The sequence below is a fragment of the Bacidia gigantensis genome (assembly GCF_019456465.1).
Source record: "Bacidia gigantensis strain McMullin 20006 chromosome Unknown contig_134, whole genome shotgun sequence".
NCBI lineage: Eukaryota > Fungi > Ascomycota > Lecanoromycetes > Lecanorales > Ramalinaceae > Bacidia > Bacidia gigantensis.
In genome coordinates, this window is record NW_025408593.1 from 397,679 (window position 1) to 413,219 (window position 15,541).

General features: G+C 49.8%; 5 protein-coding genes across 5 annotated transcripts; 2 read left to right on the forward strand and 3 right to left on the reverse strand.

The window, feature by feature from the left end:
- Nucleotides 1-94: 94 nt before the first annotated feature.
- Nucleotides 95-4,147, reverse strand: KY384_001863 (uncharacterized protein; the record flags this gene model as incomplete). Its single annotated transcript, XM_044810389.1, has 1 exon — nucleotides 95-4,147. One exon carries the CDS (start codon nucleotides 4,145-4,147, stop codon nucleotides 95-97), a length of 4,053 nt encoding a protein of 1,350 aa, XP_044672363.1.
- Nucleotides 4,148-4,566: 419 nt separating this feature from the next.
- On the reverse strand, nucleotides 4,567-6,869 carry KY384_001864 (uncharacterized protein; the record flags this gene model as incomplete). Its single annotated transcript, XM_044810390.1, has 4 exons — nucleotides 4,567-5,326; nucleotides 5,381-5,502; nucleotides 5,768-6,027; nucleotides 6,149-6,869. 4 exons carry the CDS (start codon nucleotides 6,867-6,869, stop codon nucleotides 4,567-4,569), a joined length of 1,863 nt encoding a protein of 620 aa, XP_044672364.1.
- A 606-nt stretch (nucleotides 6,870-7,475) lies between these two features.
- On the forward strand, nucleotides 7,476-9,053 carry COX10 (Protoheme IX farnesyltransferase, mitochondrial; the record flags this gene model as incomplete). The annotated part of the gene is made up of 1 exon (XM_044810391.1): nucleotides 7,476-9,053. The coding sequence occupies one exon, from the start codon at nucleotides 7,476-7,478 to the stop codon at nucleotides 9,051-9,053; it is 1,578 nt and encodes a 525-aa protein (XP_044672365.1).
- A 233-nt stretch (nucleotides 9,054-9,286) lies between these two features.
- On the reverse strand, nucleotides 9,287-11,704 carry KY384_001866 (uncharacterized protein; the record flags this gene model as incomplete). Its single annotated transcript, XM_044810392.1, has 3 exons — nucleotides 9,287-9,478; nucleotides 9,529-10,005; nucleotides 10,055-11,704. 3 exons carry the CDS (start codon nucleotides 11,702-11,704, stop codon nucleotides 9,287-9,289), a joined length of 2,319 nt encoding a protein of 772 aa, XP_044672366.1.
- A 1,379-nt stretch (nucleotides 11,705-13,083) lies between these two features.
- Nucleotides 13,084-13,826, forward strand: KY384_001867 (uncharacterized protein; the record flags this gene model as incomplete). The annotated part of the gene is made up of 3 exons (XM_044810393.1): nucleotides 13,084-13,170; nucleotides 13,212-13,505; nucleotides 13,791-13,826. The coding sequence occupies 3 exons, from the start codon at nucleotides 13,084-13,086 to the stop codon at nucleotides 13,824-13,826; spliced, it is 417 nt and encodes a 138-aa protein (XP_044672367.1).
- Nucleotides 13,827-15,541: the final 1,715 nt, after the last annotated feature.

A 15,541-nucleotide genomic window follows, 5' to 3' on the forward strand; every position in this document is an offset into this window, starting at 1 on the left:
AGCTTTGATTTATAGCGTGCATCACATTGAAGCGGGAGCTCAAAAAGGAGTTGGTCCATTCATTAAAGAGTCTGAATATCATAAATCGCTATGCTTAAGAAGCCTTCAGTCTGCCCCTCTTCGTTCTCGCAGGGGCTTTATATGCAGCACCACCATCTGTGTCCTCATCATCAGACCCAATCTCCATATTCTCCTCATTCTCCTCATCACTTGTCACCACCCGCTTCTCCGCCCTCGCTTTCCTCTTCTTCCTGCCACCACCACTGCCATTCCCCCTTTCAGCAGCACGCTTCGACCCCACCACCCCATCCTCACCCCCCTTCGCACTTCCACCATCACCATCACCATCACCATCCCCCGCAGCCCTTCCCTTAGCTCTACCAGCCAAACTCTCCAACGCACTCTCCATCCTCTTACTCTTCCCTCCGACCTTCTTCCTTGGCGCAAACGCCTGTCCTCCGCCCCCACCACCAGTATTCACATTCTGCCTCGCGCCCACACCCACCCCGCCGCCAAAGAATTGCGTGATGTTCGCTTGCGTCCCTTCATTCTCTCTACGATTGATATCTTTGATGACCGGCACAAGAACCTCATCTGTACGCTCCTGGCCCCATCCGATCGTAGCCATCAGGAAATTTCTCAACGCGTCAAGATCAGGAGCTCCCCACTGAAAGGGCTGAGGATCTTTATCGACTTCGGGATAGAGATAAGCCTGATCGACGCGCGTGTCAGGGAATGTGTTTGGCAGGAAGATCTTAGACGCGTTCTTCCTGAATTTCCGGCGAAAAGCGCTGCCCTTGTCTTCTTCGGCAGGCCGTTGGGTCATCTGCACGGCGGCCCACCATTCCGCAAAATTCTCGAGCGTTTCGAATTCAGAGAGGATTTCGAGGGCTGTGACGGGGCCGACGTTGGGGAGGCCTTCGGTGTAATCGCTGCCCAGGAGGTGGGCGAAGCGGATGAGCTTATCTCTAGTGAGGCTGTATTCTTTTTCGAGATCGGTGGAGAGGTAGCATTCGACGAATTTGGCTTGGTTGAACATGTTTTTATAGACGCGGGTGCCGCCGAAGAGGAAGATGTCGGAGTCATCGGTTACGATGCCGTCGACGAGACCTAAGGAGACTAATGTGGCACATTGTGCTTCGGCTTCCATAGGAGCAGTGATGTAGGGTAGGCCGAAAAGCTTGAGAAGTTGCTGGCATTCTGTGACCATGATGTGCGATACTTCGTCAGCGTCTCTTCGGTCTTTCTTCTGTTGATTGCGAAGCTGGCGGAGCTCGCGCTCATAGTCTTCAGCGTTCTGCAAGAATGTCTTTTGGTTCAACTCCGAAGCAAATCTGGCGTGCTCCTCGGCCTCCCCAGCAAGCTGCCGCATCAGATCTTCGTCTTCAGGATCAGAGTAGTCGTCATCATCTGCGGTAGCATCTAGACCCTCAAAGGTTGGGATCGTCATGGATTCCTCCTTAATTAAAGCAGGCCTGGATTGATCAACATCAGCGTCTTGAAAAGTAGATTCAGCTCTATCGCTTGGCTGACTGTCCACTTCATTCACGCCTTGATCCGCAAGCTCAAGTGAGGAAGATTTCGACGGATCATTGACCTTCTGTTCCAGCGTGCCACCGGCTGGCTCTTCGGAGGTCTTGAGATTTTGCTTTCTGGGCTGCTCAGTCTCATGATCACTCTCAGACCAGTCGATAGGCGATTGATCAACATCGTCATCTCCATGGTCTGATCCAGGAGCCTTTTCTCTGGGAGACGGCACAAGAGATTCTGAAGGACCTTTCCTGGCACTCGTATCCTCGGCCGGTGTGCTACCAGCATCTGATCTATCGATTGTTTGTCTATCAATGGCTGTTTCAATGGGCGATGCAGGTGGAGGAGGCTTGTGTGCACCTACGTATGTAATTGGTGGTTCTATACACGTCAGATCAGCAATATCGTCCATAATTAAGTCTTCCTGAATAGGTCTGCTTTCGCCCATGAACATATCATCCGAGCCATCTTCGTCGTCCGATGGAACTAGGACTACCTCGTCGTTCTGGCCCTGAGGATGATCAAGGTCGATGATCTCTCCAGTCTCTTGGTGTCTTAAGACCGGGAGATCTACTGCAGTGTTCCTTTGTGGACTAGCATCCTCTTTCTGAAACTCCTGTTCCTCCAGCGCATCTTGTTTCGCTGTTTCCTTTCGTATGTCGCCAGAAAACCAAGGCGGTAATGGTTTCGGAGCCTTCTCTTCAGACATACTATCTTTCTCAAAGCCACCTTGAGCTTTGTCTGCAGGCTTCTTCTTCTTCTTACCTAGAATTGATTTACCTAGACTTAGCGATTCGAATGGTAGCGGCCCATCAAAGCCATTCAAGTTTGCTGTAGACTCATTGGAAGCACTTGGTGCATCTTCGCCCCTTCTCAAGCCAGATGGTGACTGTTCTAGGTTCTTACTCGGCTCTGGACGCTTGAAACCGTGCACCCTAGGACCAGTCTGGGGTCTGTGCTTGCCATTTCTCGCCTCGGTCAGGCCAGCTCGAATGTTAAAATCATCTTCGTCGCTTTCATCCTCGGCCGCTTTCGGTGCAAGTCCATGAGCTCGAGCATTTGCAAGATGAGCAAAATCTCGACCCGCGCTGGCGTTCTTCTGGTTGAACTCAAGAAGTTGATCTGTTCGTGGACCTGACTTTACTGTAGAGGCAAAGCTCGGTAGTTCTTGTTCTTCATCAGATTTATCGGCTTGATCGTTCTCCAAGGACATCGCAATTGCACGATTCAGATCATCGTCTTCTCCCTCAACGGCAGGCGCTGGAACATCTTCGAAAAGCTCATCAATTTCCTCGTCATCTTCATCACGTTGTTCTGCTTGTGGAATGAATAGAGAATCAGATTCTTCAGGCACAATACGCTCATCTTGATCTCTGCTCATCGGCCTTGCATTCTTCATCCTAGCTCCATAAAGTTTGCGTCTACGTGCAGCAGCTTCTTCAGAACTGAAGAGTAAATTCTCTTCAGGGGCCTGTCTCGCTTGTCTCTTTGATAATCTGTTCAACCCTTCAATGGGCACATCTTCAAAACCATCGGCTTCCCATTCCTCTTCATTTTCATCCTGTTTCGGATCTCTTTGCGTTGAGACATCCACGTCAATAGGCTTGCTCCTTTCGCCTTCCCCCTTGTTGCTGACAACACCGAGGGCCCAGCCGCCTTCCACCCCATCGTTCTTCACAAGCACATACTCTTTACCCTTCTCGCCAGCCACCCGTCCACCTTGATCTACGCCAAACATGGCCTCTTCGCCATTCATACCGTTTATGTTCATCAATCGCTGGGTCAGCTCGTTACGTTCCTTGACTCTATCGATCTGGAACCTCGAGAAATCCATGCGGTTGGGAAACATTGTATCTAGCTGTTCTTTGCTATATCCCATCCTCAATCTCGATCGCAACCTTGCCGCATTCAATATGTTGTAGCGATCACTGGCGGGTAGGCTTTGGAAGAATGGACCTTCGAAATCGATCTTGCTGAAGTCATACAAATTCACGTCTTCTCCAGTATGAAACTGGCGGGCGTACTCCTCTAATTCTTCGTGGCTCATGATTCTTGGATCATTCGGCGCACCCATGCCAGATAAATCAGCATCTAGGTTTGGTAAATGATATGCGTCTTTCTTTCTGAAGGCCCGATTTTGCTGCCTTTCTTGCGCAGTCATCTGTATTTCATCCACGTACACAGGATTTTCTGGTACTTCCTCCTCTTCTTCGTCTTGTCTCGGTTGGTCTCTCTCATCTTTACGCCTCTGCTCCTCCTCTTCCGCTCTCCTTTGCATCTGCACAGCCAACAGTTTCCCCGCAGTCCTGACAGCATCTTCCCTACGACCCTCTCTTCTCGACTTTCTCGAGCTGACAGTCTGTCTCTTGAGCACCGGTGCCCCGCCATCGAAGACAAATACAGGCTTGATACCGAAAAAGAGCAGTTTGCAGATGCGGCGAAAGAAGCCCACAACGTGCGAGTTGCGGAGCGCGTTACCCTCCTTATCACGGACTGCTTTGAGAAATTGATAGATCCATATAGAAGCGTCAATTGCAAGGCGCTTTCTATTCAAAGTCTCAAGCTTAATGGGTCGAGCACATGGTTGGACAACTGTCCAAAGACCTGTGACACCCATAGCTCATGTAAGGTCTTCCGGGTGTCTACAAGCATCTTCCAGCGACTGTAGTCATTCGTACCGAGACCTGGCGCAACATGGCGCTTTGTTATGGTCAACGTATCTGACAGGATCGATCCGTATGTCTTTACATAATGACGTGCATGAAGCCGACGCGCCGGGAGTGCGGCGCGTGCATAAAATTACATTCGCATGCACAAGTCTTGGCAGGGGCCCGCCTTGCCTTTTGTCGCCTTGCCTACCTAGTGTCTTTGGTGCAGAATTACTAAGAGCAGGAGAGGCAACGAAAAGAACTTGATGAAATGGTATTCAAATTCCACTCATTACAAATTCCCGAAAGATAAAAGAAATTCATAGCCAGGGAGGAGCTTCGCGGGGTGGGTTTCCCGGACCACGGCAACCATTAGACAATCCTGCCTCTATGAGCCAGATGCCTCTGCAGACTTTTCACGTGCAGCTGTCTCGTACGCTTCGTTGATTTCGAGAGCCTTGTTCCAAATCCTTTGTGTCTTTGCGGTGTGAAGCAGCTCCGACCAGCAAATGAATCTGAGCTCCGAGAACATCACCTCCCATGTCTTGATCTTGAACGGCAGTGCGCAGGCTGCGACCCGTCTAGCAAACCAGCTCTCTTCCTCATCTTTGGAGGCCAATTGACCGACAGTGAAAATGGTCCACACTACCAAGACAGGGTCTTCAGGTTCTCTTTCAGGTTCAGAAGGCCGCTGACTGGTATGCTCCTGTTGGTTGAGGAGTGCCATGAACTCGTATTTTATATCTTCAAGCCTCTCACAAACTTCTTCTGACGGATATGGAAGAAGTTCCAAGTAGGTAAGGCAGGAGAGTCGTAAGGCTTCACTCACATAATGCAGTTGCTTCATCTGCGTAATTGTCCTTGTCAAAGGAGTGAGAGACAGGAGCTTTTCTTTGGTGCTGGCTTTGAGTTGTTGTAGCGAGCCTGGCAGAAAGGCGATTCGTGGCTGTGGTAATTTTTCGACTTGCAGTGTCAAACGTCGCATATTGTTGCAGCAGACATACAGTTTTGCCGTCAGATCTGGGGGAAGACCGAGGGCGAGTATCGAACCCTCGGTGGGGGCCATAGTCCCTCGGACCAAGAGACACAACGGTGAGATTGCTGTGATCGGCACTTTAGACATTGACACGGAATACACCACGTGGAGCCTACAAGCAGAGGTGAGTCAAAGCTCTGCATTTCACGAAGGGTCAAAAGCTTACCATGAGATGAACATAGGAATGATGTTCCCAAACCATGCTTCTTTCATGCCGCCATAGAGTCTCAGCATTCTTTCCAAGGCATACATATGGATTCGTGCGTTTTCATAATTCGAGTCTAGAATCTGTGAAGGAGTATTAGCAGTCACATAGCATGGCCCAGGCTCTCCTTAGCAGAACGATCGCATTCTGTATAGCTCTCCTCAAACCACAGAATCTTTCCTCTCATTCAGATGAATTCTAGAGTCGTGAGGTAGGCTGATCAAAGGTGCTTTCCTCAACTGAATGGAAATTCGGCAGAGCATAATTTAGAAACGTAGGAAGTACGCAAGAATAACGGGCGCCCTGGTAAGGAAATCTTAAGAAAAAAGAAGCATTTTGCGACCGTACCTCTGAGATAGTCAACATTGCAACTCCACTGATAGTATTCCCTGACAAAGCCGAAGTTTTATCTCCCAAGCATGTATTGATTTGGTTCATGAGGGCTGACTTCTGTTTTAAGACCTTCTTATTTTCGGGATGCCAGAATGACCCAGCAATAGCATCCATGTGCACGGTGGCATAGTTCATGGTTGCCAGGAACATATCGGGATGCTGTAGTGCATGAGGAAGCCATTCATCGCTTCCAGATCTCCTTTCATTCTTCATGGCTGTAAAGGTAGTCCTGCATGACATGGAGGCAACGACTATTGTTGCGAAAATCTCAGTGACATGAAAGCTAATCGATAGAAGTCACAACACACAAAAGTAGCATATGGAATGGAAACTTACGCCGGTTGAGAATTGAATTAGCTCCATCTCGGTTTGGCGTGATAGAGCTCGAATTGAATGTGGTAAGAGGATCAACTCCCGGCATATTCCTGATACTGACAGCCCGGCATATATCATTCTTTTCACGAACACGATGGCAAAGAACCTGGAGACATTGTTCGGAGAGTCCAATATCTGGAATGCCTCTTCTGACACCACGAACACTTTCATCGATTTGATATAGGGAAAGAGAAGTGACTTTCTGCATATCCTCTAGTAGCTCGACTAAGCGAATCGGGCAGATGGGCACCTCCTGCTGAACGGGAGCCTCCGTGCAAGACATTAATGTCTGGGGAGGAGGAAGCTGTTCAGGAGCCGGCCATTGGCTCTGCTCGTCCAAATCCTCGATCTCTCTGGTTTGAACAGTGACCTGAGTTGGCAAGACGCTCGGTAGAGTCACTATGTCTTTGCCATTCCATTGTTCTGGCTTGTCTACATCTTGGACTTCTTCAGACTCGAGAGCCGGTCGGCATGGTGAACGAGCTCGTAAAGCCGGTGCATGCTTAGCCAAGGCCTCGATCCTTTGTTTACGCCTGAACAGCTTTGTTGCATTCGATCTGACAAACCTTCGAACACTGGCTAGTTTGGCATCGTGGGGCCGATTGATGTTTACAAATTGCCAGCTCTTCGTGGGTTGCAAAGGATCACTTTGCTCAGATGGAGAGTTTGCAACGAGAGCCATTTTGGGAGAATGAGAAACCAAACAAGAACGGGAATAAGCAAGTGCGTAGAAATCGAGGAAAGTACGAATGCGGGAAGATGAGAGGGAAATTTACAGATACTGTACCGCACGAGGGCATCACCTAGCTAAATGGGCTGTTCTGGACCACGAGAGCAAACAAAGCGCGCAAAGTCACTTCAGTCTTCCCATGCCTATAATGGCAATGCACCGTCCACACGCCATCGCGGACACTGAAGCTGTCGACAGGCTACCCAGCAACAGGGATGGTGGGTTGCGAGAATCTCACTCATCTACGCTCGATCCGGACAAGTGGCGTATCCTCGCGAGTGTAACATGATAGTTCCTTAGTCAAGGGATAGGCGTTGGTGGGAGGAGTGGTTCCTGCTAGATGCTAGATCAAGTAGGTGTAAGGCGAAGACCATGCCCGAGATTTCCGATGTTCCTAGACTAAAAACAGTTTAGCCTTGTATAAAATGTATAAGATAATGCTTTGACGGCTTATGCACTACTCCTGCTAGTCGAAGGAGCTGGACAAGGACAAGATAGGGCGGGCACACTCGGACGTCGCATGTCAATTACTTCTTTCTTCCTTCTGACAACCATGTGATGTTTCCCGTCAGCCGTGTGGTGCAACCCATCCCCCGCTTCAGCCAGACTATTTGCCTTGGCTGTCTTGCTCGACTCACTAGGTTACCGGGTAGCAGAAGACTCCTCAGCATCTCAACAGCTAACGGCGCTCCAATTGGATCAAATGTCGGATTCTCGAGACAGTGGCGTCGAGAATACTTCTCTGCCAACCTGCCCAAAACGCTACGGGATGCTCTAATCCTGGCCAGAACGAGGGAGACCGACATTCAAGAATCCCAGCTCGAAAATGGCTATCGGAAAGAGAATGCCCCACATGATACTCGTATTTCTCGAGTAGGGGGAGCCCGCACCATTCAGGCGCCCCAGACCTCGAAATCCCAAATTCAACAGCCGGAGGACTCAGTATCCCAGACTCCCGAGTTTGAGGCCTCAGAGCCTCCCCACCGTCGGCGCGCACGACGAAGAGCCCTCGAATCTTCTTCCAATCATGAACAAACAACGCAGTTCCTCCCCTCAAACTCTGCGTCAAACCTTACCACCCTTTCCACCGCTCTCCCAAACAACTCCATTCGTCGCCTCCTCACCACCTGCCTCTCCCTCAGCAAACCCCGCCTCTCAGTCCTCGTTGTCCTCACAACCGCAGCCTCCTACAGCCTCTACCCTGTGCCCGCCCTGCTTTCCCCAGAGACCATCGGCGTCTCCTCCCTCTCGACCCTGACCCTGCTCTTCCTCACCACCGGCACAGGACTATGCTCCGCCTCCGCAAACGCCCTCAATATGCTCCTCGAGCCAAAATACGACGCGCTGATGAGCCGCACGCGGAACCGCCCCCTAGTACGGGGGCTGATCTCCAAGAGAGCGGCGCTCATTTTTGCGCTGGTCGCAGGGACTATGGGCGTGGGTGGACTATGGGCGGGCTGCAACCCTACTGTCGCCTTTCTCGGCGGTCTTAATATCGTCCTGTACGCCGGGGCATACACGCCGCTCAAACGAATCTCGGTCATCAATACCTGGGTCGGCGCAGTAGTGGGGAGCATACCCCCATTGATGGGCTGGGCAGCAGCAGCAGGCCAGAGCGCTACCGCAGGCGGAGGTTGGAAGGAGATCCTTTTCAGTGAATCGAGCATTGGCGGATGGTTACTCGCTGGCCTGTTGTTCTGCTGGCAATTTCCGCACTTCAATTCCCTAAGCTGGGCTATCAGGGAAGAATATAAACAAGCCGGATATCGTATGCTGTGCTGGACAAACCCTGCCAAGAATGGGAGGGTAGCGTTCAGGTACGCGGTCTTGTGCTTTCCCGTCTGTATCGGGTTGTGGGCGACGGAAATTACGGATCAAGGGTTCTTGGTTACGAGCTCGGTGGTAAATGCATGGATGGCGAGGGAGGCTTGGCGATTTTGGCGGCTGGATGGGTTGAAGGGCAGCGCGAGGGGCTTGTTCTGGGCGAGTGTGTGGCACTTACCTGTGGTGATGGTGCTGGCTATGGTGCATAAGCAAGGGCTATGGGAGGGGCTGTGGAAGAGGATGGTCGGCAATGGGAATGTTGATCAGAACCTGGAACTCGAAGATGAAGCATCGGATATACCAATAGAGTGAAATCAATGTCGGCTTATAGATACCGCTAGAGTACCTGGAGATAGAATATGAGTAACGCAAATTAGACTCAAACCCAACGTCTTGAATTATCCGCCTTCCTACCAGATGCTCTCACTGAATGCACGCTCGACGCCAGGGTATCATAAATATCAAACACCTCACTATTTACACATCTTTCCAAAATGCCAGAAAAGTTCGTAGAGTCCGTATTCACCGAAAAATCAAAGCATCATTCACCGAAGCGAAATTGGAGCAGGCACGTTGTCGTGTGGAACTTGTCTTGCCAGCGTCCGTACATTGTCGACAAAGCCGCTGATCAGCTCCATAAGAGAGTTAGGCTCCTGATGCTGTAGGAGAGTCGCCTGCTTGCGAACTTCTTCAGACGAGACTTCGATCTCCAATTCGTGCTCCTTGTAGCTTGACCCCTAAGACTATTAGTACAAGAATGAATCGACGTGCTTGCAACGCAGCTTACTTCGCTTGGCGTCACCTGCGTCAGATCAATTTGATACGCTTGATGCTTGTAGCTAAGCCTGTCCTTGTTGCGTTCCGTTCTCTTACTGTTTCGATCATCCGTCTCGATTAGATCTCGCAAGTCACCTTGGAAGTCCATTTCGACATTGACACTAACACGCCAATCTACTTGATTGAAGGGACTATAGATTTCAACATCTGCAAGCCTTGTTTTGACGATCCTCGCGAGTTCGTTGCCTGTCTTTTGATCGCGAGTGATTCGAACCTTAATCTTGTTGTTTTTGACATTGAGAGAAGCTGGTAGAGCCATGAGACCTTGCTGCGTTAGATCGAAAAACGTGTCGACTTCTCTAGTATGCTTGTAGTCCATCTTGACTCGTCGATGCGGAGCTGTGTTGGGGTTGTGCGGTAATGGTTTTGGGGGAAGTGTCTTTTTTAGAGCATCATTCAAAAATTCATTCAAAGCGCGATGTTGAAGCTGCTGTAATTAGTCTCATCTGATGAAATCAAATGGAGCAAAACCTTACCTCTGTCATAGAACTTTCAAAATGTGTCCGGTGGCTTGGGCTATTACGGTTAAAGACAGTCTCGGTCATGACCGGAATACTAATCCTGTCCATCGTGTTCTTATCAATCAGTCGACCTATTTTGGCTTCGATTTCCAGAACGGCGCCTCCACCAGCCGAACCGCCGGCAGGAGCAACACCAATTTCTAGGTGTTGCATTACCTCCATGAACAAGAAATCAGACACAAACCTTGTCACTTCATCAAGCGGTATGACATTAAGTATACTCGGCTCCCAGTGACCCAACGGTCCCTTGTCCTGTGGTTGACTAGCCGGCACTGATACGCCATTAGATATATGGCCATTTGCTTGCTTTGGACTATGTTTGGTGAAAGGTCGTTGGGGACGTATTGGGCCTCCGCCGGGTTTGCGTTGGTTCTCGAGCACAGATCGAGCCCATACGGGCTGCGGCAGCCGCGGTGGCTTGTCACGCTTCTTCTGCAGAGTCTCACGGTCTTCGCTCAGACGAGTGTTCTTCGCTCCTATAAGATCTAGACTTGGTTTATTTTCGGACTGATCTACCTGGACTCTCTTGGTAGCTGAATGATCAGGGGCAACAAAGGCGCCTTCTTTATTACTTTGAGGTTTCTGCGGTGGGAGACCTCTGGCTGTATTTTTGGGATAGGCAGCCACCTCGACTTCCTTGCTTGCGCGATGAGTATAGAAATCTGGTTGCTTGGTCTTGTGATTGGAGCTACGGTCCACCGAAGCGGACGTGACTACTGGATCTTGGACGCCACTCTGCGATGGGCTTGATGTATTGTCGGTCATGACGGTGTCTTGACTAGTCTTGACACTTGGCTGTGTGGACGGAGATACGGGTTGTGGAGTATGATGACTCATTATCATATCACTCGAAGGTTGTGAGACCGTTGCAACCTTGTCGTACAGATTTTCTGTAGGTGTGTCAATTGATGACCTCTTCAACCTCTTGTTCGATGTTTGATCTGAAGGTACTGCATTAAGCATGGAGTCAATGCCCATGGAGCTCATCCTTCGCGCTGATGGCCTCTCGCTAGCTTGACTTATCGAACCTTGCTCACTTTTGCGATTGTGTTCACTTCCGAAAGATGATGCATATTGCGCGCCACGAAAGTCTCCATGAACGCTTGGCAGCACTTGTTGGTCAAAGTGAGGCAAATTAGAAGCCTTAGTCTTTGGGCTCACACTAACACTCTTCTGTCGGTCGTGTCGACTCTCATAGCCTGAGCTACTATTACGTGATACTGACGGCCTGGAAGGTGAAGCGAAAGGAAAATTCGGATCGTTGTTGGACGGCTGAGTACGTAACTCCCCGGAAAGGTTTCTCCTATGTTTTTCTGGTACAGGCGATATCTGCTGCCTTTCCAAGCTCGGTCTAGGCCTCAGTGACGGAGGTCCTAAAGGTGCACTGGACTGAGGAGACATGTGTGGGGGGCCATGCTGCATTCCAACACCGTTGGGCAGCATCGTTGGTTGCGAAGGCTCTCGAAAAAAATGCTGAGCCCCATATTGAGCAGAAGTAGGCGTCGAGGCGGAATGTGATGAAGCAGGGCGCTGCCAGCCGAAGCCAGTGGAGCTGCCAGGTGTGCTGCCAGTCGGCGTAGGTGTCATGGGGGTCGTTTGGCCCATGGCTGAATGTGTAGGAGTGCCTATGCCCGGGCGATCGTGATGTGAAAAGTGTGAATGGGGCTGAATTGGGTAAGGAGGACTTCGGCTCCTCTGTTGAGGTGCAAAAATTGGTGCGCCGTCTCGTTCAGACAGCTGATGATGCTGGCCCGCTGGATTTCCATAGGCACGTAGAGGTGGCTGGGCAAAATGAGGGTCTTGATAGCCTGGAGAAGGAAGGGAGCTCGAATGAGGAGCCCCGCCATTTTGGTATGATGAGTGGGTATCTCTTTGCCTAGGGGATGAGTACGCTATTCCATCAGGCGCGCTTTGCACATCTGTTCTTGAAGGCAACGGTCCTGAAGGCTTCCTGGGTCCCGAGGACTCATCTGTCGCAATGAGAGACTTTATATCCATATTCCAGTAGCTTAGAAGCTAATCTCCAGACTTTGACAATGACTATTTCGATGAGCACGGGGAAAGGGACCTCTGCTTTGCGCCAGTTATACCGCAACACGTGGTTGAATCCTGTCAACGACGCACTTGCTGCGCAAAGAATTTTGCCTTCTAGTGTTCTCCAAGTAGACTTCCACTATTCCGCGAAATCGCCTCAGAACATATGTCCCACCTCTTGTCCCTAGAACTCTCTCCAGTCCTGCTTTGCCCCTTCTCTGAACGTCGAAAACTGGGGCGCTGGGAAGAGACTAGCCCGCTAGTCCTGCCTGCGTAGTATGAGTTGTAGTCACATTGCTATGCTTTGATAAGTCAGAAGTGTGAACTTTTGGGACTTGTAATCGGACACTCGATATAGGCATATGGAGCTTTGATATAGAGAGATAGAAATGACAATTATGTCCGCAAGAACACTAGTGCGGGAAGAAATGCCAAGACGACGGAGTTGAGGTGGCGTATTCCGTACTCAAATAAGGCCAAACAACTGTTTCCCATATTTTGGAGCAATACCCTACCTACCGGGTCACATTATTTGAGCTTATATACAGCAAAATAGTAGAGCCCCGAAACCCCCTGCTGTACAAGACAATACTGCTGTACCCTGAGCATTGCTGTATGTGATGAACTAAGCGCGAGTCGATATAATGCAATGATGACGAGGCTCCGCGTTGCAATCGGGATCCTTTGCCTCCTGGCTTCAGTAGTAGCTGAAGAGCACTTTGCATACCTTACGCTGAGCCCTGCCGTCCACATTCTTAATAGGTTAGACTGCGGTGTGCTCAACCTTGCATTCGACCCTGTCCTGCGCAACCTCATATCTCGCGTGATACAATCTCGAACTGCCACATTCACTTCATTTTGAGAGTAACAGCGGACAATGCGAAGGCCCATTGCCGTTCATGGCTCTCGAACGCGACTCATTCTTGCCAAATTCGAACATCACGAACTCAATGTTGTCCAACGCAGACATTGAGGAGGAGATTACACTCACCGTTGGTAAAGTTCGATACCTTCTAGTATCAAACCAGGAGAATGTAGTACGCCGCCAGCTTGAAAATCGCCCTGCTGATTGATTTAGAATTTCATCCCCGACGTCAACTTCAAGGGTGATGATCCGACACTCTTAATCGTGTATTTGACTTCCCCAGGCGATAGAATTTCTAAATCGGCTCTACTTGATTTTCGAACCAATGTCCTCGATCGAGATGACGTCTTTCAGCCTGAGTTCTGCTCGAACATCGTCTACTATGGAAGCAAGAAAGACGATCTTGAGATAGAGCCTGATGCGCTTGAGCAGCTGGCCACATGGCACACCGAGACTCAAACATTTGTGACAGCGCGTTCAGGTGCCAACGTTGCTCCAGGGCCGTATGTCATTGCCAAAGGGAAGACCTGGCAGCCATGGAGAATTTATCATGATGTAAATGCGACTGTCATGACTGCATTCAAGCCTGGACCAGACGGATCCGGAAGATGAGTCTCGTTGATGAGAAGTATGTGCGAAGCTAACAATGACATACACTATTGACCCTTGACGCCCCACGAGCCGGTACTGACGGTAGGGTGATCGTCCCATCTCGCTGCTATTACAAACCATCTAAATGCCAACCGCTTGCTGGGGCGAGAATCAGTGTGAAAGACAATGTGGACATCGCAGGCCATAAAACTACTCTGTGCAATCGAGCATGGATAGATCTCTATTCCGCCAAATCCAAACATGCTGCTTGTGTCCAAGTACTTATAGAAGCTGGAGCTGTCATTGTGTCTAAGGTAAAGCTACAGGCGATGATTATGCGGGAAGAGCCAATGGAGTGCATCGAATTTGAAGCTCCTTTCAATCCTCGTGCCGACGGATACCAAGTCCCCTCTGGAAGTAGTCATGCGAGTGCTGCAGGTATTGGATCATATGACTGGCTTGATTTTTCTATTGGATCTGACAGTGCGGGTGAAATGGACAATGGAAAGGAGATATTCTGACTCGCTGCTAGCTAACGGAAGTGGTCGCAAGCCTGCCTCATACAATGGATGCTTCTCGATTCGCCCATCAACGGGGATAATGGACACTGAAGGAGTCACTGGCCAATTTCCGTAGGTTGCGCCAGTTGTTCCAAGAACGACCGCTAATACTACGACAATCTATCAGGCAATTCGACATGCCAGTGTTCTTCGGGAGGGATTTGTCCAAGTTCGCTAACTTTATCTCATCGTGGTATGGAAGCTCTCCGATGCTTCGCCCTCCTACCAAGGTTCGTGCCCATCCTTTGGTGCTTTCCACAAATCATGATTCGTCTAGTTACCAATTAAGATACTTTACCCGTTGGACTATCTACCAACTCCAAATCCAGAACAATCTCGCCTTATTGACACTTTCGTCAAAGGGCTGGAAGCCGCCTTGGACACTACGAGAACGGAAATATCTCTGGCTGAACGGTGGAAGAAGTCCTTGCCCGATGGGCCGGAGCATAGTGATATCGCAGAATACTTGAAACTTGCATGTCTCAGTCGCATCGATTACATTAGGATCCTTCTAAATCTTTACAGGCTGGAAGCTATCCCTATTACTACGACTCATACCATAACTTAGCTGACTTCAGAGATCAATACGCAAAGACATATGGAAAACCTCCCTGGGTCCAAAAAGCAATGCGTTGGCAATGGTAAAGTTATTTATTAGAAATGCAGGGCTCGGAGATCCGCTAATTGTTCGAACATAGGGGTATCGGGGAGAAAATCTCTGTCCAGGAACGTGACATGTACTGGCGTCGCTCCGAAGTCTATCGCCACTGGCTTCTTGATGATGTCTTCAATATAGCCTCCAAGGACTTCCTATCAATAATGATATTCCCTATCGAAGTTGGACAGCCAAATTACCGTGAATCGGAGATTCCGTAGGTTGCTTGAACAAAACCCTGCACAGTGGTATTGATAATGCGCTTCAGTCCATTCGCTATATTGAGTGGCTACGCCTCGTTGAACATGTCTCCAATGATGCGAGCACCTGAGCTCACCGCACCAGGTAATTCCTCTGATCGATTCTCAGAAGTCCAGTGACCAATTTCGCTAGTGGGAGAGATTCCGTACGATTCTTGGGTGACCCAAAGGCAAGAACCTCTACCTATCGCCGTGTCGGTTATAGGAGCTCCAGGTAAGCTCTGTCATTCATTGATTTTACAGCAATCGAATGACATTGGGCTATTATAGGCACAGATCTCATTCTTGCGGACCTCGTGGCACGGGGCATGAAAGGTGCAAATCTGCCAACGCGGGTAAAGACTGGCCGCTCAATGTATTGAGTTGAGCTGTCCAAGAAAGCTTCTCGTGCGAATCAAACGCTAGTTTGTGACTTCGTGGCGCGTCAGAGAATTGAGGCGATGGTGGACAAAGCCTACAGTCATTCATCATTGCTGT